At 48.1% G+C, this 26,929-nt stretch overlaps 2 protein-coding genes and 1 pseudogene across 3 annotated transcripts in view; 2 read left to right on the forward strand and 1 right to left on the reverse strand.

Annotated features, from left to right (window-relative positions):
• Positions 1 to 6,964, forward strand: part of GGCX (gamma-glutamyl carboxylase) — a 36,142-nt gene extending 29,178 nt beyond the window's left edge. For both annotated transcript variants that reach the window (XM_002709673.5, XM_070068844.1), the window contains 9 exons: positions 558 to 721; positions 2,127 to 2,392; positions 2,547 to 2,678; positions 3,964 to 4,115; positions 4,501 to 4,670; positions 4,880 to 5,010; positions 5,480 to 5,627; positions 5,806 to 6,001; positions 6,381 to 6,964. In XM_002709673.5, the coding sequence (XP_002709719.2) occupies positions 558 to 721; positions 2,127 to 2,392; positions 2,547 to 2,678; positions 3,964 to 4,115; positions 4,501 to 4,670; positions 4,880 to 5,010; positions 5,480 to 5,627; positions 5,806 to 6,001; positions 6,381 to 6,567 (1,546 nt within the window). In that variant the 3' untranslated portion in view covers positions 6,568 to 6,964. The remainder of the gene's footprint in view (positions 1 to 557; positions 722 to 2,126; positions 2,393 to 2,546; positions 2,679 to 3,963; positions 4,116 to 4,500; positions 4,671 to 4,879; positions 5,011 to 5,479; positions 5,628 to 5,805; positions 6,002 to 6,380) is intronic.
• Positions 6,965 to 8,157: 1,193 nt separating this feature from the next.
• Positions 8,158 to 15,270, reverse strand: MAT2A (methionine adenosyltransferase 2A). Its single transcript, XM_051842703.2, has 9 exons — positions 15,032 to 15,270; positions 13,256 to 13,333; positions 13,045 to 13,167; positions 11,606 to 11,718; positions 11,381 to 11,524; positions 10,996 to 11,214; positions 10,664 to 10,846; positions 10,376 to 10,509; positions 8,158 to 9,761 (listed from the first exon to the last, which is right to left on the reverse strand). Exons 1-9 carry the CDS (start codon positions 15,120 to 15,122, stop codon positions 9,659 to 9,661), a joined length of 1,188 nt encoding a protein of 395 aa, XP_051698663.2. The 5' UTR covers positions 15,123 to 15,270; the 3' UTR covers positions 8,158 to 9,658.
• Positions 15,271 to 15,859: 589 nt separating this feature from the next.
• On the forward strand, positions 15,860 to 24,171 carry LOC100339706 (alpha-galactosidase A pseudogene; annotated as a pseudogene).
• Positions 24,172 to 26,929: the final 2,758 nt, after the last annotated feature.

Raw genomic sequence — 26,929 nt, forward strand, 5'->3', positions numbered from 1 at the left:
TCCCAGGCCATAGCAGAGGGCTTGACTGGAAGAGGAGCAACCAGGACTAGAACCGGTGCCCATATAGGATGCTGGCACCGCAGGCAGAGGATTAACCTAGTGCACCACAGTGCCGGCCCTGCTCCGCTTCTGATCCAGCTCTCTGCTGTGGCCTGGGAAAGCAGTGGAAGAAGGCCCAGGTCCTTGGGCCCCTGCACCCACATGGGAGATCCAGAAGCTCCTGGCTTTGGATCAGCGCAGCTGCGGCCGTTGTAGCCGTTTGGGGAGTGAATCATCGGATGGAAGACCCCTCTCTCTGCCTCTCCTTATCTCTGTGTAACTCTTTCAAAAAATGAATAAATATTTTTTAAAAAATGTATACCTAAAGCGTGTGAAGCTGTACAGGAGAACTACCGTAGTCTGTGTGGGTAGGTTAGGTACCTTGGTTTTGCCACCCACTGGGGTACGTCCTTTGGCATCAAGAGGGTAGCAGAGGCCCATTTGTGTCACATGCAAATGTGCCGTGGCTGCTGGCTTCCCCAGTGGCCTGGGCCTGACCCCAGTGCTCATGTCTGCAGATTGTTGCTGTCTGAGGAGCTGACCAGCCTGCTGGTGGTGCACTGGGGTGGGCTGCTGCTTGACCTCTTGGCTGGTTTCCTGCTCTTCTTCGATGTCTCAAGGTCCACTGGCCTCGTCTTCGTGTCCTACTTCCACTGCATGAATTCCCAGCTCTTCAGCATTGGTCAGTATCTGTAGCCTGGCAGGAAACAGGAACCACGAGTCTCTAGGGAGGGACTAGCCAGGGGTATTGTTTGGGAGTGGGGAGATGCTGTTGGGAGCAGGAGCTAGACTGAGTCCAGTGTGGTCACTGAAGCAGGAATAAATGGAGGTTTTTAAAAGATTGATTGATTGAATGATTGATTTGAAAGGTAGAGATAGAAGGAGAGACAGAGGTCTTCTATCTGCTGGTTCACTCCCCAAGTGGCCACAGTGGCCAGGGCTGCGCCAGTCCAAAGCCAGGAGCCAGGAGCTTCCTCCAGGTCTCCCATGGAGGTGCAGGGGCCCAAGTACTTGGGCCATCTTCTGCTGCCTTCCCAGGCATATCAGCAAGGAGCTGGATTGGAAGTGGAGCAGCTGGGACTCAAACTACTGCAGGTGGAGGCTTAGCCTTCTGTGCCACAGTGCCAACCTCTGGTCTCAGCATACAGTAGAGTAAGGAATCTTTGAGAGAAACAAGTACAGGTTGAGCAACCCTAATATGAAAATTTGAACCTTTCCGAAACTGAGAATTTCAAATTTTATATTTTTTAAAGATAGATTGATTTATTTGAAAGGCAGTGTTGGAGGGAGGGACAGAAAGACTTCCGTCTATAGGTTCACTCCCCAAATGGCCACAACACACTGGACTGGGTCCGACCGAAGTTAGGGACCTAGAACTCCATCCAGGGCTCATTTGGGTGACAGAGACCCAGTACTTGGGCCATCTTCGGCTACTTTCCAGGCACATTAGCCAGGAGCTGGACTGGAGGTGGATCAGCTGGGACTCAAACTGGCACTTATATGGGATACTGGTGCTGCAGATGGCAGCTTAACCTGCTGTGCCACAACACTGGACTTTATTCATTTATTTGAAAGAGAAGGAGATCTTCTGTTCACTGATTCACTCTCCAAATGGTTGCCAAAGCTGGGGCTTGTCTAGGCCAAAGCTAGGAGCCTGGAATTCTATCTGGACCTCCCACATGGGTGGCAAGGGCCCAGGTACATGGGCTGTCCTCTGCTGCTTTCCCAGGCACATTAGCCTGGCACTGGATCAGAAGCAAAGCAGCTGGGTACGAGCTAGCACTCAGATATGGGATGCTGGCATTGCACACTGCAGCCTAGGTCACTGCACCACAACGCCAGCCCCAAATTTTGGATTTTTGAGTTAAGGATGCTAACCAGTGAAGTGTACGCAGATAGTCTAAATTCTGAAAAACTTGACAGTCTGACACACTTCTGGTTTAGAAGGCATTTTAGATGAGGGAGACTGTGTGTCCTGTGGTTCAGAACTCCTTTCATTTTAAGTAGAACATGAGAGAGGCTTGAGGGAAGGGGGCTGAGGGGTTCAGCTTAATACGGAGATGTGTGTTTTCTCCCTGCCTTCCTAGGTATGTTCCCCTATGTCATGCTGGCCAGCAGCCCTCTCTTCTGCTCCCCTGAGTGGCCCCGGAAGCTGGTATCTCACTGCCCCAAAAGGCTGCAAGATCTGCTGCCCCTCAAGGCTGCCCCTCAGCCCAGTGCTTCTTGCGTGTACAAGAGGAGCCGGGCCAAAGGTGGCCAGAAGCCAGGCCTGCGCCATCGGCTGGGAGCCCTCTTCACCTTGCTTTACCTCCTGGAGCAGCTGTTCCTGCCCTATTCCCACTTCCTCACCCAGGTTTGTAAGCGTTGTGGGTGTGTAGCAGCGCCTGGGCATGGAAAGTGGCAATGGTGACAACAGTTGGGAAGGAATGGGGGTTTTGCACCCCTTTCTTGGTGGAGGTAGGGGTCGTATGGGAAGCATTGAGCTGATTCTCTGCACTGCGGCCTAGGGCTATAACAACTGGACAAATGGGCTGTACGGCTACTCCTGGGACATGATGGTGCACTCCCGCTCCCACCAGCACGTGAAGATCACCTACCGTGATGGGCGCACGGGCGAGCTGGGCTACCTTAACCCTGGGGTGAGACGTCTGGTGCTGACGGGTGACTGTTCTCCTAACCCCCTTGAGCCTCAGGGTCTCGTTTGGTCTACACACACCTTAAAGTGAAACAAATTTGAATCTGCTCTCCCCTCTCTTAAGAGCTAGACTGGGCCGGCACCGCGGCTCACTAGGCTAATCCTCCGCCTTGCGGCGCCGGCACACCGGGTTCTAGTCCCGGTCAGGGCGCTGGATTCTGTCCCGGTTGCTCCTCTTCCAGGCCAGCTCTCTGCTGTGGCTCGGGAGTGCAGTGGAGGATGGCCCAAGTGCTTGGGCCCTGCACCCGCATGGGAGACCAGGAGAAGCACCTGGCTCCTGGCTTCGGATCAGTGCAGTTGCTAGCCGCAGGGCGCTGGCCACAGCGGCCATTGTGGGGTGAACCAACGGAAAAAGGATGACCTTTCTCTCTGTCTGTCTCACTGTCCACTCTGCCTGAAAAAAAAAAAAATAACCTTTTTGTTTTTAAGATTTATTGACTTGAAGGGTCATTCCTCAAATGGCTGCAATGGCCAGGGCTTGGCAAGGCTGAAGCAAGGAGCCCAGGAGCTTCATTCAGGCAGGTCTCCCACATGGGTGCAGGAGCCTGAGGGCTTGGGCCAGCCTCCACTGCTTTCCCCCGTGCATTAGCAGAGAGCTGCATCAGAAGTAGTGTAGGCAGAACTCGAACTAGCAGCCGTATGAGATGCCAGCATCCCAGGGTGAGCCACAATGCTGGCCCTTAACCTCTTTTTTTTTTTTTTTAAAGATTTATTTATTTGAAAGAGTTACAGAGGCAGAGAAAGAGAAAGGTCTTCCATCTACTGGTTCACTCCCCAGATGGCCACAACGGCCAGAGCTGCACCGATCCGAAGCCAGGAGCTTCCTCTGGGTCCCACGTGGGTGCAGGGTCCCAAGCACTTGGGCCATCTTCCACTGCTTTCTCAGGCCATAGCAGGGAGCTGGATCAGAAGTGGAGCAGCCGGAACTCGAACCAGTGCCCATATGGGATGGCGGCACTGCAGGCAGCAGTTTCATCTGCTACGCCACAGCACCAGCCCCTAAACTTTCTATTCAAATAGGGCAGTGACTGTCGCTTGCTTGAATTGTGATTAGGTTTAGGAAAAGTTAGATTCCACTAGCCCAGCAATGAAAAATTCATCCCTAAAGACGAGTGTTTTTTTGTTTTTCTGTCCAAAATGGGCAGCAGGAAGGAATCTGTGCTGTTGGCAGTGTGTGACCTGTGTGACTGGAAGTGATGAGGTTGGACTAACGTAGGGGTTTGGGGCAGGTGTTCACACAGAGCCGGCGATGGAAGGATCACGCAGACATGCTGAAGCAGTATGCCACTTGCCTGAGCCGCCTGCTTCCCAAGTACAATGTCACTGAGCCCCAGATCTACTTTGATATTTGGGTCTCCATCAATGACCGCTTCCAGCAGAGGTGGGCCATGGGAGCAGAGAATGGGGAAAAATGGAGTATAGCTCTTGTGTTTCCTGGGTTTGGTTTTAAAAGGTTATCTCTTTAGTGCATGTTCTGGTTGATCTAGTTGTGGGTATAACTGGTTGCTTCCAGCAGGGGGCATCATCATCCAGGAGAAAAGGGAGAGGACTTTTCGATGCTGTAAACACAGTGCCTTCTCTGGCCACTAACGCCCATTTTTCCCAATGCTGCAGACTCTCTTTCCTCTCTCTGCCATGGACTGGCAATGACAAGCTGACATAAAGCTGTTTCTTCTATTTGGAAACTCTATTCCCTCTGCCTGGGACCCGCAGTTCTGCCGGGTAGGTGGCTGTGGCCTCCTTAGCACTTGGTTTTCTTTCCCAAGGCTTTTTGATCCTCGTGTGGACATCGTGCAGGCTGTCTGGTCCCCCTTCCAGCGCACACCCTGGCTGCAGCCGCTCTTGATGGACCTGTCCCCCTGGAGGACCAAATTACAGGAAATCAAGAGTAGCCTGGACAACCACACCGAGGTGGTCTTCATTGCGGATTTCCCTGGTATGGAGGAGAGGCAGAAGCAGCTTAGCTGTCTTCCGTCCCTTCCGGCTCTCTTGGCCAGAGACGGTGCATGTGGTAGAGAGGGAGGAGCGTTTCTGGTGGGAAGGGCTGTGAAAGCGGGGGGTGCTGATGGTGACAGTGTGGCAGCCCTGTTCTGACTGGGAGTGAGTTCACTGCTGCGGCTGATGGTAACTCTGTGGCCCCGGCAGGACTGCACCTGGAGAATTTTGTGAGTGAAGACCTGGGCAACACCAGCATCCAGCTGCTGCAGGGGGAGGTGACTGTGGAGCTGGTGGCAGAACAGAAGAATCGGACTCTTCGGGAGGGAGAAAAAATGCAGGTATCTGGTTGGGATTAATGGCAGAAAGCTGTGCTGAAAAGAGTTCATTTGCTGTAGATGTCAGATGCTTTCCTGTGGTGGTAATGCAGTGGGGGGTGGGGGCTACAAGGCCTGTGAATAGACTTATCCAGGATTCCTTTTTTTAAAAATGTGCTTTGAACGGTAGGGAATCAGATCTCCCTTCTGGTTCCCCAAATGCCCACAACAGCAAGGACAGGGCCAGGCTTTGGAACTCACTCTGGGTCTCCCATCTGGAGGGCAGGGACCCAGCTCCTTGAGCCATCGCCTGCTGCCTCTCGGGATGTGTGTTAGCAAGAAGCTAGAATCAAGAGCGGAGCTGGGACTAGAACCCAGGCACTCCAGTATGCGATGCGAGTGTTACAAGCACTGTCTTAACCACTGTGCCAAATGCCTGGCCCTCGTTCAGGATTTAAAGGTCAGTGAAATACATCCATTTCTTCCCTGTCAGTTGCCTGCTGGTGAGTACCATAAGGTGTACACCGTGTCGTCTGGTCCTTCCTGCTACATGTACGTCTATGTCAACACTACGGAGCTCACGCTGGAGCAAGACCTGGCACATCTGCAAGAGTTAAAGGAGAAGGTAGAGAATGGAAGTGGTGAGTATAGTATGAAGATCTGGGCTGACACAGCCTCTGGTTTCAAGAGGTCAGAGTTAATGAATGAAGACCTAGACATTAGACAATGAACTTGAAGCATCTAGCTGGTAGAAGGGGAGTTCCAAGGGCCAGACTGATTCCATCTCAGTGATTCCTCTTTTTGTTGTCTTCCGGACAGAACCAGGGCCTCTGCCTCCGGAGCTGCAGCCTCTGTTGGAAGGGGAAGTAAAGGGGGGCCCAGAGCCAACACCTCTGGTTCAGACCTTTCTTAGACGCCAGCAAAGGCTCCAGGAGCTTGAACGCCGGCGAAATGCCCCTTTCCACGAGCGACTCCTCCGCTTCTTCCTGCGGAAGCTCTACATCTTTCGCCGCAGGTAGGTTTCAGTGGCACCTTGTCACTGCCATGAGATGTTTGTAGCCATGTAGCTTTTCTCCAATGATGGTAGCACTGGGAGACCCTTTTCCAGAACAGTCTGGCTCTAGTAATCTTTCCCTTCTGTTTTCCCCAATTACTGGTATATTAAGTGGCCTGGTGGCCTGCTGTTTTGTTCTGCCTCAGCCCTTCCCCAGCCCCACCCTACCCTGGGATCTCCTAGCAATATGTAACAGGTGTATTGCTCCAGCTGGGAAGTGGCCGGTCACCAGGGAGATCCCCTACGTGCCTGGGTGGGAGGAGCAAACACCCTGCTAAGGGCTTTGGCTGGAATTAGTTAAATCGGAGTTTAAACTAGTGACCTTTTTCCTGTTTTTCAGCTTCCTCATGACTTGTATTTCACTTCGAAATCTGGCTATAGGCCGCCCCTCACTGGAGCAACTTGCCCAAGAGGTGACTTATGCAAATCTGCGACCCTTTGAGCCAGTTGGAGACTCAACAAACACAGATCCTTCAAATTCTGATCCTCCTGAACCAGATGCTGATCCTGTCCACTCAGAGTTCTAGGGAGGCCAGGTAGTTACACATCTACTACCTATGCAATACAGTTGAGAACTTCTCATTTGTTCTTTTAAATTAAGAAATGGCAGCCTATAGGAGTCGAGGAAAAAAGAACGATTTCTTAATCCAAAATTGAGGGGCCAGTACTGGCACTGGGGCACAAGGGGTTAAGTTGCCACCTGTGACACCAGCACCAAATTGGAGCTCCTGGCTATGGTACTTCTGATCCAGCTACCTACAAGTAGGTAGAAGGCAAGGAAAGATGCCTCAAGTACCTGGGTTTCTGCAGTGACTCAGATGGCGTTCCCATTGCAGCCATTTGGAGTGAACCAGTGGATGGAAGATCTCTACCTCTCCCTCTCATTCTACCTTTCAAATAAATCTTAAGATTGAAGGGCCAAAAGATTACAAATGAAAATGGCTTCTTAGGATAAAGAGGTAAGAGGTTTAAAGTGACCGGCTCTTTGGGGGGGAAAAGATTTAGTGTATCATGATGAATATAGCCAAATGTTTTACCTTTAACTCTTCATTAGTCATTAGCCCTATTTTAATTGTAGGAACTGAGAAAGAGGTAAAATAATGTGAAATTCCCTACTAGTATATCTGACCAAATTATCTGTATTATCAGTAAGCTTTTTACTAGCAGTAATGAACAGCACTGTTAGGAAATGTTAGATGCTAGTAGTATTTGGCATTATTCTAGCTTTTAGTGAGCAGGTGCTATAAAGTGAGGATTAACATGCTAAGGGACTGGGGAACAGACCTTTTAGATCTGGATTTGCAGGGGTGTCTTGGGAACTTCCTCAGTACAAGGGTCCCTCCCCCAGCACAGCCTGGCAATAAATAGGTATTGTCATTAACTTCTTCCACTCTTTTCCCTCCTCTTTGGACAGTGGTCCCAAGGTAGACTCAGTCTACCCCTACCACTATCCCCAACTCAGACATTTATCTTCCCATTCTCCCTACACCCAATTGCCAAATCCTTTCAACACCACCTGCAGTGTACCTACCCTGTGAACGTTTTCACCTTCATTAACCTGTGTTCTTTCAGCGACAGATCAGGATCAGGCTACCATCTTTAAATGTCTTCATGATCACTTTGCAATACTGGTCTTCAGACACTGGGAGCATTCAGTGTAGTACAGTCATAAACATGGAGCACTGGTTTTCCCTATTTCCTTGTTCTAACCCCTTGCAGACTGATAGGGAAAAATGGGTCTTCACCTTGGAACAATTACATGTAACTGTACATGTAAGTATGCTGCCTTTCTCAAGAAAAATGTTGGGGTGGCATGAGGTCAATAGAAAACTGGACTTTTCAGTAATAAAAGGGTTACATTGAAGATCAGGCCCTGCGCCTTCAGCCGGGCTGCTTTACTATTAATCCTCTTCAACACCTGGATCCCTCAGGGAGCTTCCAAACAAAACTAGTGCCTGGGACAGGACTGTAAACCTAATAATTGCTTGCACAGCATGTCCAAGGATTGAGGTGATTTTTCTGAAATATGGGTAGGATTACAGTTGTTCCAGGTAAAGGTGACATGAGCAGTGTTTATACCACAATACTTTTTAGAAAAAAAAAAACGGTGGACACAGTTAAGGTAGAACCTAGCATTTTATTTAGATCTTCATTAAACTGTTGGAATTGAGAACCAGACATACGTAATAAACCTCCAAAAATAGATCCTGAAAGGCACTTTCTGCTTAGGGCAAGCAGTCATGGATGAAGCATGTAAACAAGCTGGCTTCTCTGTACCACACCAGCCAAGTCCGCTTTCTCCATGGCCAGCCGCACCAGCTCTGCCCTCCCTTCCGGTAACACCAGCCAGACCCCCTGTAGGTCTAACCCAAGGTTTTTCTGTAGGACACCTTGGCCTACCTGGGAATGCTGGAAACATGTTGTTAAAGGAATCATGGTGTTGAGAGAGAAAGAAAAATCTTTTAAAAGCTGCCATCTGAGGAGATGGCTTCTCTGTACTTACGCCATCCCCCAGAATACAATAAATAAGCAATTAGAAAATGTTCAAGTATGAAGGGATTGCCTCCTCCCCGCCAAAAGCACTGCTCTCTGAAGGAAGCTGGTTTCTCTGTAGCCACACCAGCTGTTCAGAAAGCTCATTGGACCTGGTTTTGAAAATAAAACAAAGTTAAAACCCTGGGAGGAGTTATTGTGCAGTGTGGAGTACTCGGTCTTTCTTATAAAGAAAAAAAAAGTTATCTGGTACCAAAGTGTGCAACCTACAGACCTTTGGGGACTGCCCTGTGACTTCTCTGTATGACGTCACAAGGGTTCCAAGTGCCTGTTTGCTAGAGCTAGGAGTTGGTGAGGTTTGGCTAGTGCTGAAACCATGCATAGGATTGGTGTACTAAATAAAAACCTTATTACGTACGTCCTCCAAAAGATAGCTGACAGTGGAGAGATTTGATTTGGTGCTGTTAGAGGTGGCCGTTAGAGCATGAGCACCAGGGAGATGGTTTAATGGTAACTGCCTTTTTCTTATGTCAGGCTAGAGCTCCAACTGGAACTTGCGTTACATGCAAGATTGATTGGATAGGGAACACTCCCTGACAAAGAGCTACATAATTAGAGACGGATTGAGTTACAGGGAGGATAAGGGAGGGCTTCACATTCATAATAGAGCTCAAGACATTACAAATTCATGCTGACAGGGTTGTGGCATTGCCAGACAGAGGCTAGAGTGGAACTACAAATACTTTACGTGCACATTACAAGGACATTTTCAGCATCTGGTGGGGAAGTCAATGCAATTAGGACTTTGGAGGGTTGGGTGATAGGGCACAAAGGTTCAATTTCAAAGCATTATTTACTACAGTGTTGTTTCTAGGCAGTTACATGGATCACCTATGCTCACTAAATTCATTATAATGGTGAACAAAACACCTAGGGACAGAATAGCAAGCCCAACTTACAGTCCCAACAAAGGCTAGAATTCATGTCATTGACTATAGAGTGACTGCAACTGATCAGGAGCTGAAAGAGGACAGGATAATTTAGGAAGAAGGGCCCTTTCCCTCAGAGCTTGAAGGCTTCTCTGTAGCCTACGCCAACAAGTCTGGGGAAAAAAGGCTAACACTTTCAGTATTTAAGCTTTTTGGGCACTTCCCATGGGAAGCTGTCCCTACCAAAGTGGCCATAGGCTGCAGTCCTCTGATAAATTGGCTTCTTCAGATCCAGATCCCTGGAATATACAAGTCCGTAACTTAATATGTAGCATTGAATTAAAGTAAAGCAAAACAATCAGCAAGACTCATTTTCAAGAGCTCTGGCAAATGAGTTCAGTTCTCTGGGGTATGCTAGGAAAAAAGTTTGCGGCAGAAGTGTTACTTCCCTCGTGTCCAAACTCCTTGCACAGTCCTTATTAGTAACTACAGTTCTTATTTTTCCATCCCTGGCTCAAAAGATATGAAAACTTTTGTCATTATTCTGAGATGTAATCATGGAATACTTACCAAGATCTCACTGTCCACTATGTTTTTCTTTTTAACAGTCCTAAACATCCCATTTATCAAGTTCTTAATGTGAACACCCTTAGATGAGTAAAGTCTAATATCAAATGTGGAAGATTTTCTGAGGTGGTTAGTCTAAACCACTGAACACTAATTTTAGATTCCTCAACTCAGCCATCTCCTGAAGACAGTTTAAAACATCAACATGTTCTAGGATTGTGTTTCCTCAGTGGAGCACCTTTTCATACTTTTACATCCTTACTTAGATTTAGTATATGCATGTGTGTGTGTGCATACTGACACAGCCTCAATGTTTTTCACTAGCAATAGGCTTTACCATCTTTACCTGACAATGACCCCAGGGCGCAGATCAAAATTCTTCTTCACAATCTCTAATAGCTCTCTCTCACTCTTCTGAGAGGTACCATAATGGAAAATGGAGATAGACAATGGATGAGAAACTCCAATAGCATAAGAGACCTAAAGGGATTCAAATGTTATAAGAGTCAGTGATTAGAAGACCACACACTTGCATTCTGGCATAACAAGAGACAAGCTGGTTAAATATTATGAGACCCTCCCCACCTATGAGTTTGAATCACTCCAATTACGTATAATGTAAGAGTATATATACCTGAACAAGAACCCTCCTGCACAGACCTCCTTTAACAAGGGATTTTGCCACCCAACGAGCAGCATAAGCAGCTGAGCGGTCCACCTTGGTATAATCCTTTCCTGAAAAGGCACCACCTCCATGAGCTCCCCAACCACCATAAGTGTCCACAATGATTTTCCGGCCAGTCAATCCTGCATCACCCTGAAATGACAGGATTTAAAGTCACTTTATGCCCACTTCTTACCTCTATAACCCAAGCAAGTATCCTCAGAAGATGCACACGTAGGCCTCAGAGAGCCTAGACAAAAGGTGGAGGCAGCCAGCGTTTGTTAATTAACCCAAGACATTACCTGAGGCCCGCCAATAACAAATCTGCCACTTGGCTGCAGGTGGTAGATAGTGTCCTCATCAAGATATTTTGCAGGTACAACAGCTTTGATGACCTTCTCCTTTAGGGCATCCCTCATCTCATCAAGACAAACTTCTTCATCATGCTGAACAGATATAACTATCGTGTGGACTCTGATGGGAAGCACAGCACCTCGATCCTGCATATACTGCACGGTCACCTTAAAGGCAACACAGGTCATCAGAACCCCAGTGCACTACACAATAGCTTTGTTCTTGGTTCTCTACTTAAGTGAGACTTAAGACAAATGCTATTTTCCAATTAGCTATAATTCAACAACTATGGATTGCATATATGAGAGACAGTTTAGCTTTATGATCACTTACTTGAGTTTTAGAATCTGGGCGTAACCAAGGCAAAGTGCCATTGCGGCGCAGTTCAGCCAGTTTGGCATTGAGCTTATGTGCTAAGACAATGGTTAAAGGCATACACTCCTCCGTTTCATCAGTGGCATATCCAAACATTAAACCCTGAAAAGAGAAAATCACTAATGTGATCAAGGCTGCAGGATTTAACATTAGTAGAGATGTAAACAACCTCTACCAAGTTACCTGGTCTCCTGCACCAATGTCCTCCTCATTCCGGTCAAGGTGAACACCTTGAGCGATATCTGGTGACTGTTGTTCCAAGGCTACCAGCACATTACAAGTCTTATAGTCAAATCCTATAAATAAAAAGCTTGTTTAGGAAAAAAAGTCATAGCACTACCTTCTATTTAGAATTCTAAATACTGCAAAAAAGAAAACAGATGCAGTATCTTAACTGCAGTTTCTACTTTACATTACCCATGTCCAACCACCACCTAAAAATGTTACACAGAAAATTCCAGAAATAGTTTTTACTGTATGCTGTATAGTGTGATGAAATCCTGAGTTGCCATCACAGCAGTGGGTTACAGCCACTTCATGCCAGGAGCCCAGTATAGGAGGGCAGCATTGCTATATTCTGCTTCCAGTCCAGCTTTCCATTTATATGCCTGGGAAGGCAGCAGATGATGAGTACTTTGGGCCCATGCCAGCCATGTGGGAAACCAGGGCGGAGCTCCTGGCTCAGGCCTGGCTGTTGTGGGAATCTGGGAAGTGAACCAGCAGGTGAACACCTATTGCTCTGCCTTTCAAATAACCATAACCTTTAAGGAAAAAAAAATCTTGGGCTGCACAAGGATGTTAATTAGCCCTTCTTCCATTGTATCCATGCCCTATGCTACTTCCTATCACTCATAATCCAATTTTTAAACATCTGAAAAATAAGAGATTTCCCATTGTTCATTGACTCCCCAAATTCCTGCAACAGGGAAGGTTAGATCAAGCTGAAGCTGAGACCAGAACTTGAGCTATCACCACAGCTTTCAGGGTGCAATCAGCAGGAAGCTGGATTGCAGCAGAGCTGGAGATAGAGCCAAGCACTCACGATGTATGCAAGAAGCATCTTAATTATTGTACCAAACACCCTATCTCAAAACAGTTTTTAGATATCCAAAGCACAAGAGCAGTAATCCTGAAAATCTGGAGGCCAGCACTGTGTGTTAAAGCTCTGGCCTGCAGTGCCAGCATCCCATATGGGCGCTGGTTTGAGTCCCAGCTGCTCCACTTCCAATCCGGCTCTCTGCTATGGCCCTGCACCCACGTGGGAGACCCGGAAGGAGCTCCTAATCAGATCAGCTCAGCTCTGGCCATTGCAGTCATTTGGGGAGTGAACTAAAGGATGGAAGACCTCTCACTCTGTAATTCTTTCAAATAAATCTTTAAAAAAAAAAAAAAAAAAAAAGTCCTGTATTGAGTTTCCAGGCACTCACAAGTGGAGGGTGAACACTTGCAATGGATGAAGGCTAAGGGGGGCACTGTACACCTACAACATCACACTTTTTAGAGAATGGAATATAGCTGGAACAAAATAGTAAAACTCAGGGTTTATCAAACACTGTTAAATAGTCTTCAACTTTCACTAGCAGTATCAAAAAACGAGCTCAGACCAAATCATTAAAATGTACCTTTGGAAGAATCATCATATCCAATGTGTTTAATGGCCTCACGAACCACTTTCTGGTAGTCCACAGCAGCTCTGGATGTGATCTCTCCAGCAAGAAGGATCATGCCAGTTTTAGCAACGGTTTCTAAGAAGAGAAAGGCTCACACTCAAAACATTTTTTTCCTGAGGTTACTTTTCTCCAGCTGACATGCAAGCACATATTCCAAACCTACCGCATGCCACTTTGGCATCAGGGTCCTGCTGGAGGTGGGCATCAAGGACGGCATCACTGATCTGGTCACAGATTTTATCTGGAAAAAAACAAATTCCCGACTCACTTTAAGTTTCTGTTAAGTAGGTCATGCCCCTTCCGAGCTCTTCAGCACTGCTTTAGCAGAACCATTTGCTTGAATAGGTGTTGGAGGTAGTGCTGCCTATTACTTGAAAACTTGACACCACAGTCTTAAAGATAGTTGTGCAAGCTCACCAATTCAGATAATCCAGCAAAACACTGCATATTTAACACATCTTACTCCATTATGATACATAAATTTATATCCGACCGACTCCAGTCCCATCTCAAAAATATTTCAAATGTTTTGAAAAATTAAGCTCATAAGCAAAGCAATTTTCACCGTTGACCTGTAACCAATTAATCAGGTTAAAGTAGAAAACAGTGGTATCTTTAAAGAAACAGTTCCCTTTACAACATTCAAGAGCACCTCTTAACCCCCGCACACCTGGGGTCTAGGATAACTAAGACCACCTGTCAAGCTGTTGCCCTAATTTAAGGATCACCAATTTGGGCAACAGAATTAGAACTAAACAACTGACAGGAAATATTAACTTTATGAACAATGGGAGTAAGCACTTATTTGGTTCTGTTAGAGCTCTCCAGAAAAAAACATGCCCAAATGTATTCTGAATCCTTGTCTTCAGCTGTTAGTGGGAATGGCGACCAAAATCCAGACTTATGAACAAACTGTTTTTAAAAGCCTGTAACTTGTAAAAGCTGGGTCAACAGAAACAAGAAAGCCACAGCCGGAACAGCCGGCCTCCATCACGGATCCCCGGCTCGCGTCTGTCCTTTGCTGCCACTCGCTCGCCTGTGGGCGCTCAGCGCAGCACTGGCGCCTGCAGAGAAACAGATCCTTACGCCATCAGACTAGACACCACGTTATCGTGGTCACTTTAAGGGCAGCACAGTCATTATCTGTATTAGGTGACGTGCTCTGCCCAAGAGCGACAGTTCCTAGGGGCGCTTCCCTCGCTCACGTGCAAAGTGGCCCCTATCATGGCGGCGCCGTGGACAAAGCCCCGAGAAAGGAACGTGGAGGAGGACCTCGCCCGGCGGTCGGCCCCAAAGCCTTTAAAAGGAAACCCCACGCAATGGCAGCTCCCGCTTCATTCAGCCTCCCCAGCCTCCCCACCGCGCCCAAATAAGGGCTGCCGCCTCCACCGCGCGCTATATTTAGTCGGAGGCTGTCACCTTGACGCCAAGGCCGCTGCCGCCTAAGGGCACGGCCATCGTCTCGCGGGCGTGGGGAGACCCCGAGCCCGCGCCCCCAGCCCCAGGCCCGGGCGCCGCCACACGCGGCGGCGGACACGTGGTCGCCGCTGCAATGCGGGGCGCGCGCTCCCGAGGCCGGCCGCGAGCCTGCGGGGCGGGTCGCCCACTCGAGGGCTTTCGGGCCGCAGCGCCGAGAGGAGACAAGAATGCCCGCCCGGAGCCAGCCCACGAGCGGCCGCGGCCCCCGCCCTGCACGTTTTCTGGAATCTTCCGCATGCCGGAGCGCGCGGCCGGATGGGCGGGGGGAGGGGAGGGGCGGCCACGCGCTCGGCACCGGCAGCGCCACGAGGAAAAACGCGCAGCCGCCGTTCTCCCCCCACCGCCCGGCGGCCAGGGGCGAGCCGCGCGGGCGCCGCTGACCAGCGGGTCCGGCCGGCGGGCCTCCGTGCGGCCCCAGCCCCGCCCCTCCCGCCCTCGGCTCCGGGCCCAGGCCCCTCACCTGGGTGGCCTTCCCCCACAGACTCGGAGGTGAACAGGAACGTGCCCTCCTCAATGAACGCCTCGTGGAAGCCGTTGAGCTGCCCGTTCATGTTGGCGACGGTGGCGGAGGATGAAGGCGGTGGCGTTGAGGCAAGCGAGCGGCAGCGAGGCAGCAACTGCGTTCTACCGAAGGCTGACGGCCGGCGCGGAGCAAACGAGGCGACGGCCGGCGCGGCCCAGTATTTATAGCGCGGCGCCCGCGCGCGCCCGCCCCGGGCCCCGCCCCTCGGCGCCGCGCGCCAATGCACCACACGCGCGGGGGGCGGCCGGGGAAGGCGGGGTGCGCCGAGCGGAGCCCGGGCTGAACCACTGTGCGAGGCGGGGGGAGGCGAGGGAGCGGAGGCACTCGCGTAGTTAGCCATCTTAGGAAGCTGTGTGTATATAGGCGGTGGAGTACGTGGAAACGTGAATATCCTGAGTCTTCGCGGTGGGAGAGGCAGAGCGACCAGGGCTTTATGGCACGGGTCCCCTGTGCTGTGAAATGGCACCTCCCTCCCGACCGTTGGCTGCGCTGCTTCTCCGCCGGGTTGCGCCCCCCGGTGGTGGCGGCGGGAACCGCCGAGGTTTTGTGCTAAGGCTTTTGGGCGAGGGTCTTTCCCGCCGCCCCGGCTAATTTAGGGTCTGGTGACAGGCAGCCCATGGGCTCTTAGGCGTGTGGAAGTGGCCATCTTGAGTGACCAAAAAAAATACGCTTCTTATCCACCCCACCCAGCTCGCGGCAGGCAGCTAGAAATTCTGAGGGGCCCCGGCCCAGCCAGCAATCTCTTGGTTAGTGGCTCTGGCGAAAATGGCTGGAGAGCTGATTAATAACCGTGCTGTCACCGATTTGAACAATTGCCGCTCCAGCCCATCCCCCCCGCGAAAGTGTGTTAGAGGCACCCTCAGCCTTCGTCGACGCCACAGCGAGGCCACGCTCTGGCCTCTTCTTCGTCGGAGAGAAAGGAGGCCGCTCACCAGGCTGCCGTGGCCCGGTCTTTCCTGTGCCTTTGAAAGAGAAAGAATTGTTTGCCGCGTCATTTCAGCCCCGGTCGAGGGGGCTAGTTCTTTCCCTTGGGGGCAGGGCCTTAGCCAAGCCCTTGAATGTGCTGCTGCAGAGCTGCAGCGTGAAACTTTCACTTTAAAATGATCACCTGCGGGTGCCCTCGTTTTACCCATGAAAGGAATTCTGGAGAAGGAAAAAGAGCAAAAACAAGACTGAAGCCAGCAAGGAGTAGGGAGTCGAGAACCGACTGCTTAGAGTCCCCACCAAAAGGGAGCCGCAGCGAGGACGGGTGGCACCCCGGTGCAGGCTGGTGGGGGGCTGCGCGTGCCCAGGGTGCCAGGGGCGGCCTGGGACGGTGACTCCTCAGCGGAGAGGAAAGGTGGGACTCGCCCAAAGGATCCCTGGGAAACAAAGGAGGCTCTTGGGCTGGGACAAAGAAGATTAATAACGGGCTCATCCGTGGTCACTCGCAGCAGGCAGCAAGAAAAGCAAGAAGAGACAAAAGCCTTGTTATCTTCATTTGTTGGCTTTTACTTTTCAAGCTCACCGTGGAAAAATGACTGTGTCAGAGTTTCATAGTTTTTTTGTTTGTTTTAATGTTAATTCATCGCTTTTAAAAGCAGGATGCCAATTTATTAACTCACAATGAGTAATAAAATTGTCAACTGCAACAAAATGCGTGTGTAGGCTGGTCAGTGCATTATCTCCCAGCAGAAAAATCCATATGGGAAGCCAGAACATAATTAAAAGGATTTTATTAACAGAGAGAACAAGGGGATTAGCTAAATTCAGTGATTAGCTCATTAGACCCCGATACCCCTATGCTACCAACTCCGCAGTGGGGCCGTTCCTGCCAAGGAGATTAGAATCTGCTGTATCTACTTGCTTGCCTACTGTTCTTTCTCGCTCCCAGTAAAGGCAGTAAAGTGGCTGAGTGGGGGTTGGGAGCCATGCCCTTGCCACTTATTAACAGTCTTGAGCAATCGAACTTCTGTATACCTCAGTGCCCTCAGTCTGTAAACTTGGGATAGTAATGCTATCATCATAGGACTGTTTGAAGGAATAGATAAAATTGTGCAAATTAACTAGCACAGCGCAGTCAACATTCGAAAAAGACTAGCATATTTTTGCTTTAAACGTTAGCAGAAAAATATCAGCTATAATGCCGGTAAGTAACTTTCAGGGGCTCTCCATGTGCTGTCAGGATGAAGATCACCATCCCTACTTGCCCTGAAAGGGCTGAGTGTGATCTGGCTGTCTTTGTCAACCTCCTCTTGCATCATGCTCCCCTCTTTCTGTCTCCTACTTGGGATTTCTTTTGGTTAGTAACAGTCAGATGTATTGATTAGTGCAAAACAAGCATGGTCACTCATTTTGCCCTTCCCGTCTCCCAAACACTGTGAGCAGCCCCACATACAGACACAGTCCTGCTCTCAACCCTGTCCAAGCTCCACCTGAGGGAAGGTGCCTGGCTGACTAACTCGTCTCGGCCCTCTCCGTCCCCGCTCACCTGCCGCTTCCTGGCTAAAGCCCTCACCTACACACATTTCTCACAGTATCCTGTGTTTGCCTTCATGTTACTAAGAACAGTTGGAAGTGACAGATGTGCTGCGTATCTGGTGAATGTCCCCAGCTCCCAGTTAGAATTATAGACTCCATGATGAGAAGCTGGTCTGTGTTCCTCAAGCTTTGCTGCTAAACGCCTGGCACACATAAGCTGCTTGCGAACGTTTGTTGCAGGGGAGAGAAGAGAGGAAGGGCAGAAGGTGAATGAACACAAAGAATGGGAGAAGGAAGCAGGGAATGAGACCCTCGTGATCAGGGGACACCCGTGGAAAAAGGCCCTGCTTAGTTTTAGTCAGAAGCGCTGTGACGAATAACATTGCGACGTCTTTACTAACAGAGAAGCACATGGCCATCCTGTTCTGGGAGGAATGAGATTTCTGATTTCATTGACTAGTGCCCTAAGGGTAAAATAAGCCAGGAGTAGCTATTGGTTTATTTCATATTTACCATTAATGAGATTTATTGAACGCGAAAGGCTGTAAAGCACATTGGAAAAAATCTAACCACTGCTTAGGAGCTCCATATTTCTCAGCCCAGAGAACATACATTTAACATTAGTCCTGCTAAAGAGGCAAAATTGGAATTGCATAACTAGTATTTGTAACCCAGACAGCAAACACTCAGAAACAAATATGACGTGAATCTCCCCTCATTTTTAGGTTGTTTTGTCTTTTGCTTTTATTTCTGTTTTTCCCCCTGGATATTTAAATGTTTTTACAGTCCTTATGAAGACATGGGATGGACAAATGCACAAGAGAGAGCGAAGAGGACCCTGGGCCACTGATAACAATAGCTACAGTTGTGATAGGCAGTTACAGTATCTACTCACAACAACTCCAGTGAGGCAGTTACCATTTATTTCTCCTTTTTTATGGGTGAAGAAACTAGCATGTAGGTCATGTATCAAATCAGCCTGGGTCTCTGTCCTAAATTCATTCCCCTTTTTATAGATAAATATTTCACACTCCATGAGGTAATTAATCATAACATTTTGGTCCGCACTTTCCATATCTTTTGCTGTGAACATACACATCTACACACATGTGTGCGCACATATTTGTGCATATTTGAGGTTTATCATTCAGAGAAACATGGATTTCTCTCTTTTTTTAAACAAGACTTATTTGTTTATTTGAAAGACAGAGTTAGAGAAGGAGGGACAGAAAGAGAGATTTTCCATCTGTTGGTTCACTCCCCAAATGGCCCAATGGCAAGGGCTGGGCCAGTCCAAAGCCAGGAGCCAGGAGCTTCATCTGGATCACCCACGTGCGTGACCAGGGCCCAACGGTTGGGCCATCTGCTGCTGCCTTCCCAGGTGCATTCGCAGGGAGCTGGATCAGAAGTGGAGCAGCCGGGACTTGAACTGGCACCCATATGGGATGCCAGGGCTGCAGGTGGTGACTTAACTCACTGTGCCAAAGCACTGGCCCTACAGTTTTCTCTTAGCAATTTTCATGACCACCTCTCCAGGATATAGAGGCATAAATCATTCTTTTTGTTCCTCCTTTTTTAAAAAATTGTGGTAAAATAGATATACCATTACATTTGTTGTTTTAACTTTTTAAGTGTGCAGTTCTGCTCCAATAAATACATTAATATGCTGCCAAATGATTTTTTTTAAAAAAGATTTACTTATTTATTTGAAAGACAGAGTTACAGAAAGAGAGAGAGAGGAAGAAAGAGAGAGAGAGAGAGAGAGAGATCTTCTACCCACTAGTTCACTCTCCAAATGGCCTGCACAGCCAGGGTTGGGCTAGGCCAAAGCCAGAAGTTTCTTCCAGGTCTCCCACATGGGTGTAGGGGTAAAATATAGTATGACTCTGCTATATAATCCATTCAACTGTTACCTTATTTTTTTTTTTTTTTAGATTTTTTTATTTATTTGAAAGTCAGAGTTACACAGAGAGAAAAGGAGAGGTAGAAAGGTCTTCCATCCACTGGTTCACTCCCCAGTTGGCTGCAATGGCCTGTGCTGTGCCAATCCGAAGGCAGGAGCCAAGAGCTTTTTCCAGGTCTCCCACATGAATACAGGGGCCCAAGGACTTGGGCCATCTTCTACTACTTTCCTAAGCCATAGCAGAGAACTGGATCAGAAGTGGAGCAGCCGGGACTCGAACCGGCACCCATATGGGATGCCGGCACTGCAGGCAGCAGCCTTACCCCCTATGCCACAGTGCCAGCCCCACCTTATTTGTTGACATTCAAGTTTGTTTCTCATTTCTGTCCTACAGATGTTATTGAACCTAACATCTTCATACAGACTTTTGTGAACCACTGTTTGTATTTTTATGGAAAAGATTTCTGGAAGTGAGACTGATTAGACAAAGGATATATGTGTTTTACATTCTATAGTTACAGCCAGACTACTTTCCAAATGACTATCAAAACTCACATTATCAGCAAGGTATGTGAATATTATTTCCTAACTTTTACCAGTGCTGGGTATTACTACTATTTTCAATTTTTGTCATCATGAGACATGAAAAATGGTCAAAGAATATTTTTATAACATTGACAATATACAGAAGTCAAAGAAAAAAGATCAATAAATTTAACATAAAAATGAAAAATTATTGTATAAGTAATACCCAAAGACAGAGAATAGGTGAAAACATTTATAAAACACACGAGAAGGGTTAATACTAATTGATAAGAAAAAAAAAAGAGTCCAATGAAAACTAGGGGAAAAGAGTGTTAAGTAGTTCACCAAAAAGAAGATCCAAGTTATCAATAAACATGAACAGATGCTCAACTTCACTGACAGGGAAATGAATGAATTTATTTATAGAGAGAGTTTGGGGAAAATTAAGGACAGGGAGGTGGGGGTGGGTAGGTCAGAGGCAGAATCCTGCTGTGTTCTAGCTCTTCAGTTTGGGGAAAAGCTATGGGGGAGCTTTCATGATGCTGATGATGCTCTCCAAATTTTCTCCATTTTTTAAAAAAAGAGATTTATTCATTTGAAAGAGTTACAGAGAGCGAGAGCGAGAGAGAGAGAGAGAGAGAGAGATCTTCCATCTGCTGGTTCACTCTCCAGATGGCTACAATGGCCAGGGCTGAAGCCAGGAGCCAGTAGCTTCATCCAGGTCTCCTACATGGGTGGCAGGTTCCCAATACTTGAACCATATATGTTCTTTTTTTCAGGCCATTAGCAGGGAGCTGTATTGGAAATAGAGCAGCCAGGACAAGAACTGGCACCCATATGGGATGCTAGAGTTGCAGGCAGTGGTTTTACCTACTATACCACAACACCAGCCCCTCTCCAAAAGTTCTAATACTGGCATAGATGGGGGTGTACAGGGTTTAAGCATTCACATTCGAACCCTCTTCCTGGGGGACCATCCTCAGGAACCTCTGTATCCTTTATCTTGCCTGTCTCTGCCCTTGGGAGGACACAGCTGTACCCAGGGACAGAAAAATACTTCAGGACAGAGACTGCTGATTGGGTGGGGCAGCTGGGAGCACGTGGCCCCACCCTCAGTGGTGTTGCCTGCATAATGCAGAGAGACTTTATCTACTTGCTATAGGTTTTTGCTACACTTGGATAACTTTTCAGTTCTCAGGATACCCAGTTCCCCAAGAAGCTTAAATCATTTGTATTCTTAAAAAAAAAAAAAGATTTATTTATTTATTTGAAAGCAGAGTTAGAGAGAGAGAGAGAGGTATACCATCGGCTGGTTCACTCTCTAAATGGTTGCAACAGCCAGAGCTGGGCTGATCTGAAGCCATTAGCCTGGAGCTTCTTCCAGCTCTCCTACATGGGTGCAGGGCCCAAGGACTTGGGCCATCTTCCACTGCTTTCACAGGCCATAGCAGGGAGCCAGATTGGAAGTGGAGCACCCAGGACTCGAACTGGCACCCATACACAACGCTGGCACTGCAGGTGGCAGCTTTACCCACAACGCCGGCCCCTATACTTTGTATTGCTATAATCTCGTTTACTTGAGGCCAGCATTGTGGTGTAGTGGGTTAAGCTGCTGTCTGCAGTGCTGCTGAGAGTTCCCACTGCTCCATTTCCAATACAACTCTGCTAATGCACCTGGGAAGGCATAAGAAGATGGCCCAAGTGCTTGGGCCCCTGCACCCACATGGGAAACCCAGAAGAAGCTCTAGGCTCCTGGTTTTGGATTGGCCCAGATCCAGCTGCTGCAGCCATTTGGGGAGTAAAACAACGGATAAAGACCTTTTTTTCTCTCTCTATCAAAAAAAAATCTCTTTCTCTCTTTCTTACTCTGTCTCTCCCTCTCTCTCTGTAGCTCTACCTTTCAAGTGAAATAAAATATTTTTGGTAAATAAATCTTTTTAAAAAAGAGAGGGGGCAGGGTTTGGTTTGATTGTGCTTTGCGATTACAGGCCTGGCAGAAGAAGAGTTAAAAACTAGCTCATGACCAGTGTTCACGGAGGTCGGAGGTCAAGATCCTCTCAGCTGCTGGGGAGCAGAGTTGTGGTTTTTGTCCCTGAACTTAGCCTGGAGTAAATGTCACCCTCTGCATGACATCCTGGAAGACTCACGGCACCCCTCATAAGGGAGTGGGCCCAGCACAGCACTCACCCGAAAGGCCTGCTCCTCTGGTCAGGCTCCAATGCTGGCACCCTCCTTCCTGCCTGCCGGCTGGGTTGAAGGTATCAACCCAACTCTCTGGGAATAGGTGATGTGCAGATTAAAACTAGTAGGTTATTTTTCTGGAGTCTCTTGAAAACTACACCAGCTAGGAGTAGAGTAATGGGCAACATTTCTCAAGTAGATAATTCACAGGAACAGCATCGTGGTCTCAGCCCTGGTTGCACATTAAAATCAATGGAGGTCCTTTTAAATCAGTGACACCTGGACCCTGTCAAGTATCTCTGAGTTTAGGACAGGGTACAGGCGGTTTGAAAGGCAACCCAGGTGATTCTAGTGAGAAACCAGAGCTGCCAATGATTGGTTGTTGGGCCAGCAATTGTTGGTTGAATCAATGGTAAGAATATTAAGTGTTACCTTTCTAGACCATGAACACCTTTGCTGGAAGCAGTGGGTTCTTGAACTTAAATGTGCAAGTAAATCATGCAGAGAGCCATTATGCTATGCACTCAACAAGAGCCCACAGTTCTGACAAGCTCTCAGGTGGTGCTCATCCTGCTAGGCTGTTGACCACACTTTGAATAGCCGGAACCTAGATCGGTAATCTGCAAACTGGGATAGGACACCCCTGGGGCGACATGAAAGCTTTCCATGTCTGTCTAAAGGTGGATGGCTTTATATATATATATATATATATATATATATATATATATATATATATATATATATATATATATTGAAAGGCAGAGTAACAGAGAGAGAAGAGCAAAGAGAGATCTTCCACCCACTTCTTCACTCCCCAAATGGCTGCAACAGTCGGGACCAGGCTAGGCTGAAGCCAGGAGCCCTCTGGGCTTCCCTTGTGGACTGCAGGAACCCAAGCACTTGAGCTACCTTGTTGCTGCTTTTCCAAGCACATCAGCAGGGAGCTACATCAGAAACAAGCCAGATGGGACTCAAATTGGCACTCTGATATGGGATGCTGGCCTTATAGGCAGAGGTTTCCTGCCCCAACACCAGCCCCAGAACATGGATAGTATTAATGCGTTCAATTTCCAAACCCCCAACATGTATATGAACTATTTTCTCAAACTGATGCAAGAATGGCCTGAGATGGAGGAGCGCGCAGCTCTGCAGGCAGCTGGCAGATGACTGGAAGAATGCAGGTCAGGAGTAGCTCTGCACTGATGACTATGGGATGGCTCCCCAGAGATACTCCAGAGGGAGACTTCAGGCACACGCACAGCGCTTTCCTGGTGGGATCAACACCCAGCTACTTGTGTCCACAGCAAAGGACTGAAGCTAGGGATTTAGGTAGACATTGAAAATAAAACCTGCACAAGCTCCCCTGGGAGTTTGGGATACTGTGACATTGCTGACCGGGAAGTAGATCTGCTAAGATGTTACGGTTGCTACTGTGACAGTATGGAACATTCGGCATGCGGTTATACATGCATAACGGTGGCCCTGCACAGGACTGGCAGACGCGTTTTGCATTGCTGTGAGTGGCCCCTTTACAGACAGCCCTTACGTAAGCTCAGTTACACAGCACTGCCATGACTGGCGAGACTTTGCTGACATTTATGATTCCTGACAAAGTGTAAAGAGTGGCCTAGACAGCTTCTAACAGCAGGGAATTATGTCGCTGGACCAGGAGGTGGGAATGACCCAGATAAGTTTGTGATTGGCAACTTTGGCCTCAGCTGGGATCAGCAAGGAACCCGGATGGCCCTCTGGGCTAGCGCGGCAGTCCCTTTATTCGGATCTAATGATTTCTGACACATCAGCCCCCAAGCCGAAGCTCTACTTCAGGATAAGGACCCCGTGGGCAAGCAGGGGTACCTGCTTAGAAAGGAAGACCAAGTTGAGGGGTGGGAATGACCTCTCAGATGTGGCCTGGGCTGTAGCTATATACACCTGTGGGGAGCTGGTGGCACTCCCACTCCCACTCTTAACTGCTTCCCTAGGTGAGGCAGACTGGAACCCTGCCTGACTCCTCACATAGCTGCTCTCTAGGAAAAGGGAGCATGGGCTTCCATGCATGCCCTACAGACTTAAGTCCCATGGGCGCTGTTTTGCTTTTGCTGGAAGAAATAAGCCAAACTAAATGAAAAAAGCATATGTTAAAACGTATACAATAGGCTGGCACCGCAGCTCACTAGGCTAATCCTCCGCCTGCGGCGCCAGTACTCCAGGTTCTAGTCCTGGTTGGGGCGCCGGATTCTGTCCCGGTTGCCCCTCTTCCAGTCCTCTCTGCTGTGGCCCGGGAGTGCAGTGGAGGATGTCCCAAGTGCTTGGGCCCTGCACCCGCATGGGAGACCAGGAGGAAGCACCTGGCTCCTGGATTCGGATCGGCGCAGCGTGCTGGCCGTAGCGGCCATTTGTGGAGTGAATCAATGGAAGGAAGACCTTTCTCTCTCTCTCTCTTTCACTGTCTAACTCTGCCTGTCAAAAAAAAATGTATACAATAGTCCCCCTTTATCCATAGAAGATATGTTCCAAGACCCCCAGTAGATGCCTGAAGCTGCAGATAGTACTGAACTCCTTATTTACTTGTTTTCTCCTATACCTAAATACCGATGGTAAAGTTTAATTTATAAATTAGACATCATAAGAGACTAACAACAATAATAAAACATTTATAACAATATGCAGTTTGGGGGATGGCACTGTGGTGTAGTAGGCTAAGCCTCCACCTGCAGTGCTGGCATCCCATTGGGCACTGGCCCGTGTCCCAGCTGTTCTACTTCCAATCCAGCTCTCTGCTACCACCTGGGAAAGCAGAGGAAGATGGCCCAAGTGCTTGGGCCGCTGCACCCACATGGGAGACCCAGAAGAGGCTCCTGGCCCCTGGCTTCAGATGGGTGCAGCTCCAGCAGTTGTGGCCATTTAGAGAGAAAAACCAGTGGATGGAAGACCTCTTTCTCTCTCTGTCTCTCCCTCTCTGTTTCTCAAATAAATAAAATATTTTTAAAAATATGCAGTCACCTGCCACACAGTGTGTCAGTCAGCAATGGAGGGCATATGTAGTAGTGGTCCCATGTGATGGTACTGCCTAGTGACATCTTAGTTTGTGTAGGTGCACTCTGGGCATTCCATAAAATCACCCAGCAACACTTCTCAGAATGCACTCCTGTTCAGTGACTGACACATGACGTAAAAGTTATGCAAATCTTCCCTCTCAAAAACATGGCACTGTGCTCAGCCTCCTTGTGAGGATGTGAGATGCTACAACGGCTAGGTGATGAGAGGAAGTGCGGTAGGCATTGTGCGGCAGCACTAGCACTGGTCCTACTCTGTAAGGATGACTTGAACACAAGCTTTGCGATACCGTGAGAGTCGATTTGCTAACTGAGATGGCTACTAAATGATTAACAGGTAGGCAGCATATACAGAGTGGATACACTGGATGATTCACATCCTGGTTGATGGCATGATACTTGATCACATTACTTAGAGCAGTGTGTAATTTAAAATTTATGGGGGCCAGTGCTGTGGCTGAACGGGTAAAGCCACCAGCTGCAGCACCAGCATCCCATATGGGCGCTGGTTCAAGACTCGTCTGCTCCACTTCTGATCCAGCTCTCTGCTGTGGCCTAGGAAAGCAGTAGAAGAAGGCCCAAGTCCTTGGGCCCATGCACTCATGTAGGAGACCCAGAAGAAGCTCCTGGCTCCTGGCTTCGGATCAGCACAGCTCCAGCCATTGCAGCCAACTGGAGAGTGAACCAGAGATGGAAGACCGACCTCTCTCTCTGCCTCTGTGTCTGTAACTCTGCCTTTCAAATAAATAAATAAATCTTAAAAAAAAAAAAAACACTTATGGAAGGTGCATATTATGAAAAAAGATAAAAATTTGTGCATTTTTTTATTTCTGGAATTTTTTATTTAATATTTTCAGGCCACAACTAACCACAGATAACTGAAACATTGGAAAGTGAAATTGTGGATAAAGGAGAATTAATGTATTTTGCTGCCAAAGTGTCTACCCCTCTTCCTATCTACTTTTCTTCCATTGCCACTTAAAAAAGCTCTATTTTCTTAAATAAAGTTTTTCAAAGCTAGAACACTTTAAGAACGAAAACTTTAATCCTTTGTTTTCTGCCCAATTTGATGATTTAAGGATAATTGTTAGCTGATAGATCATTAAGCAAAATTTTGGGCAGTAGATCACTATGTGGGCTTTATTTATTAACATTTAACTTGGAAGGAATTTGATTTAAAAATTAATAAAATTGCCCCGACAAAAAACTTCCACACTCTGGCCTCAGAACCAGCCCTTAAGACATTCTGGTCTGGCTGAAAAGCCCATGAGAGCATTTCAGACATGGAAAGGCAAGACACTGTGACAAAAAAAAAAAAAATGTCCTACATGAAGGACCTCTGTGGGTGAGACCCCAAGGGAAAGCAATGGCCATAAAAGAAGGATGTACTTTTTTCTGAAGGGAGGAGAGAACTTCCATTTTGCTTATGGCCTTGTCTAAATATTGACGGAGTTTGTGGTTTCAAAAGGCTTTTATAGGCCGGTGCCACAGCTCACTAGGCAATCCTCCGCCTGCAGCGCTGGCACCCCGGTTTCTAGTCCCGGGAGCTTCTTCCCAGTCTTTCATGTAGGTGCAGGGGCGCAAGGACTTGGGCCATCTTCTACTGCTTTCCCAGGACACAGCAGAAAGCTAGATCAGAAATGGAGCAGCCGGGTCTCGAACCGGTGCCCATATGGGATGCTGGTGCTTCAGGCCAGCGCTTTAACCCAA

This window comes from Oryctolagus cuniculus, chromosome 2, assembly GCF_964237555.1.
Source record: "Oryctolagus cuniculus chromosome 2, mOryCun1.1, whole genome shotgun sequence".
NCBI lineage: Eukaryota > Metazoa > Chordata > Mammalia > Lagomorpha > Leporidae > Oryctolagus > Oryctolagus cuniculus.

What these genes read in the sequence shown, in the direction of transcription:
- MAT2A (XM_051842703.2), bottom strand. Translation starts at nt 15,122, where the DNA reads ATGAACGGGCAGCTCAACGGCTTCCACGAGGCGTTCATTGAGGAGGGC. An exon ending in TGTGGGGGAAGGCCACCCAG is followed by an intron (nt 13,334 to 15,031) that starts GTGAGGGGCCTG and finishes GTTTTTTTCCAG; the next exon opens with ATAAAATCTGTGACCAGATC. An exon ending in GCCCAGATTCTAAAACTCAA is followed by an intron (nt 11,215 to 11,380) that starts GTAAGTGATCAT and finishes GTTGCCTTTAAG; the next exon opens with GTGACCGTGCAGTATATGCA.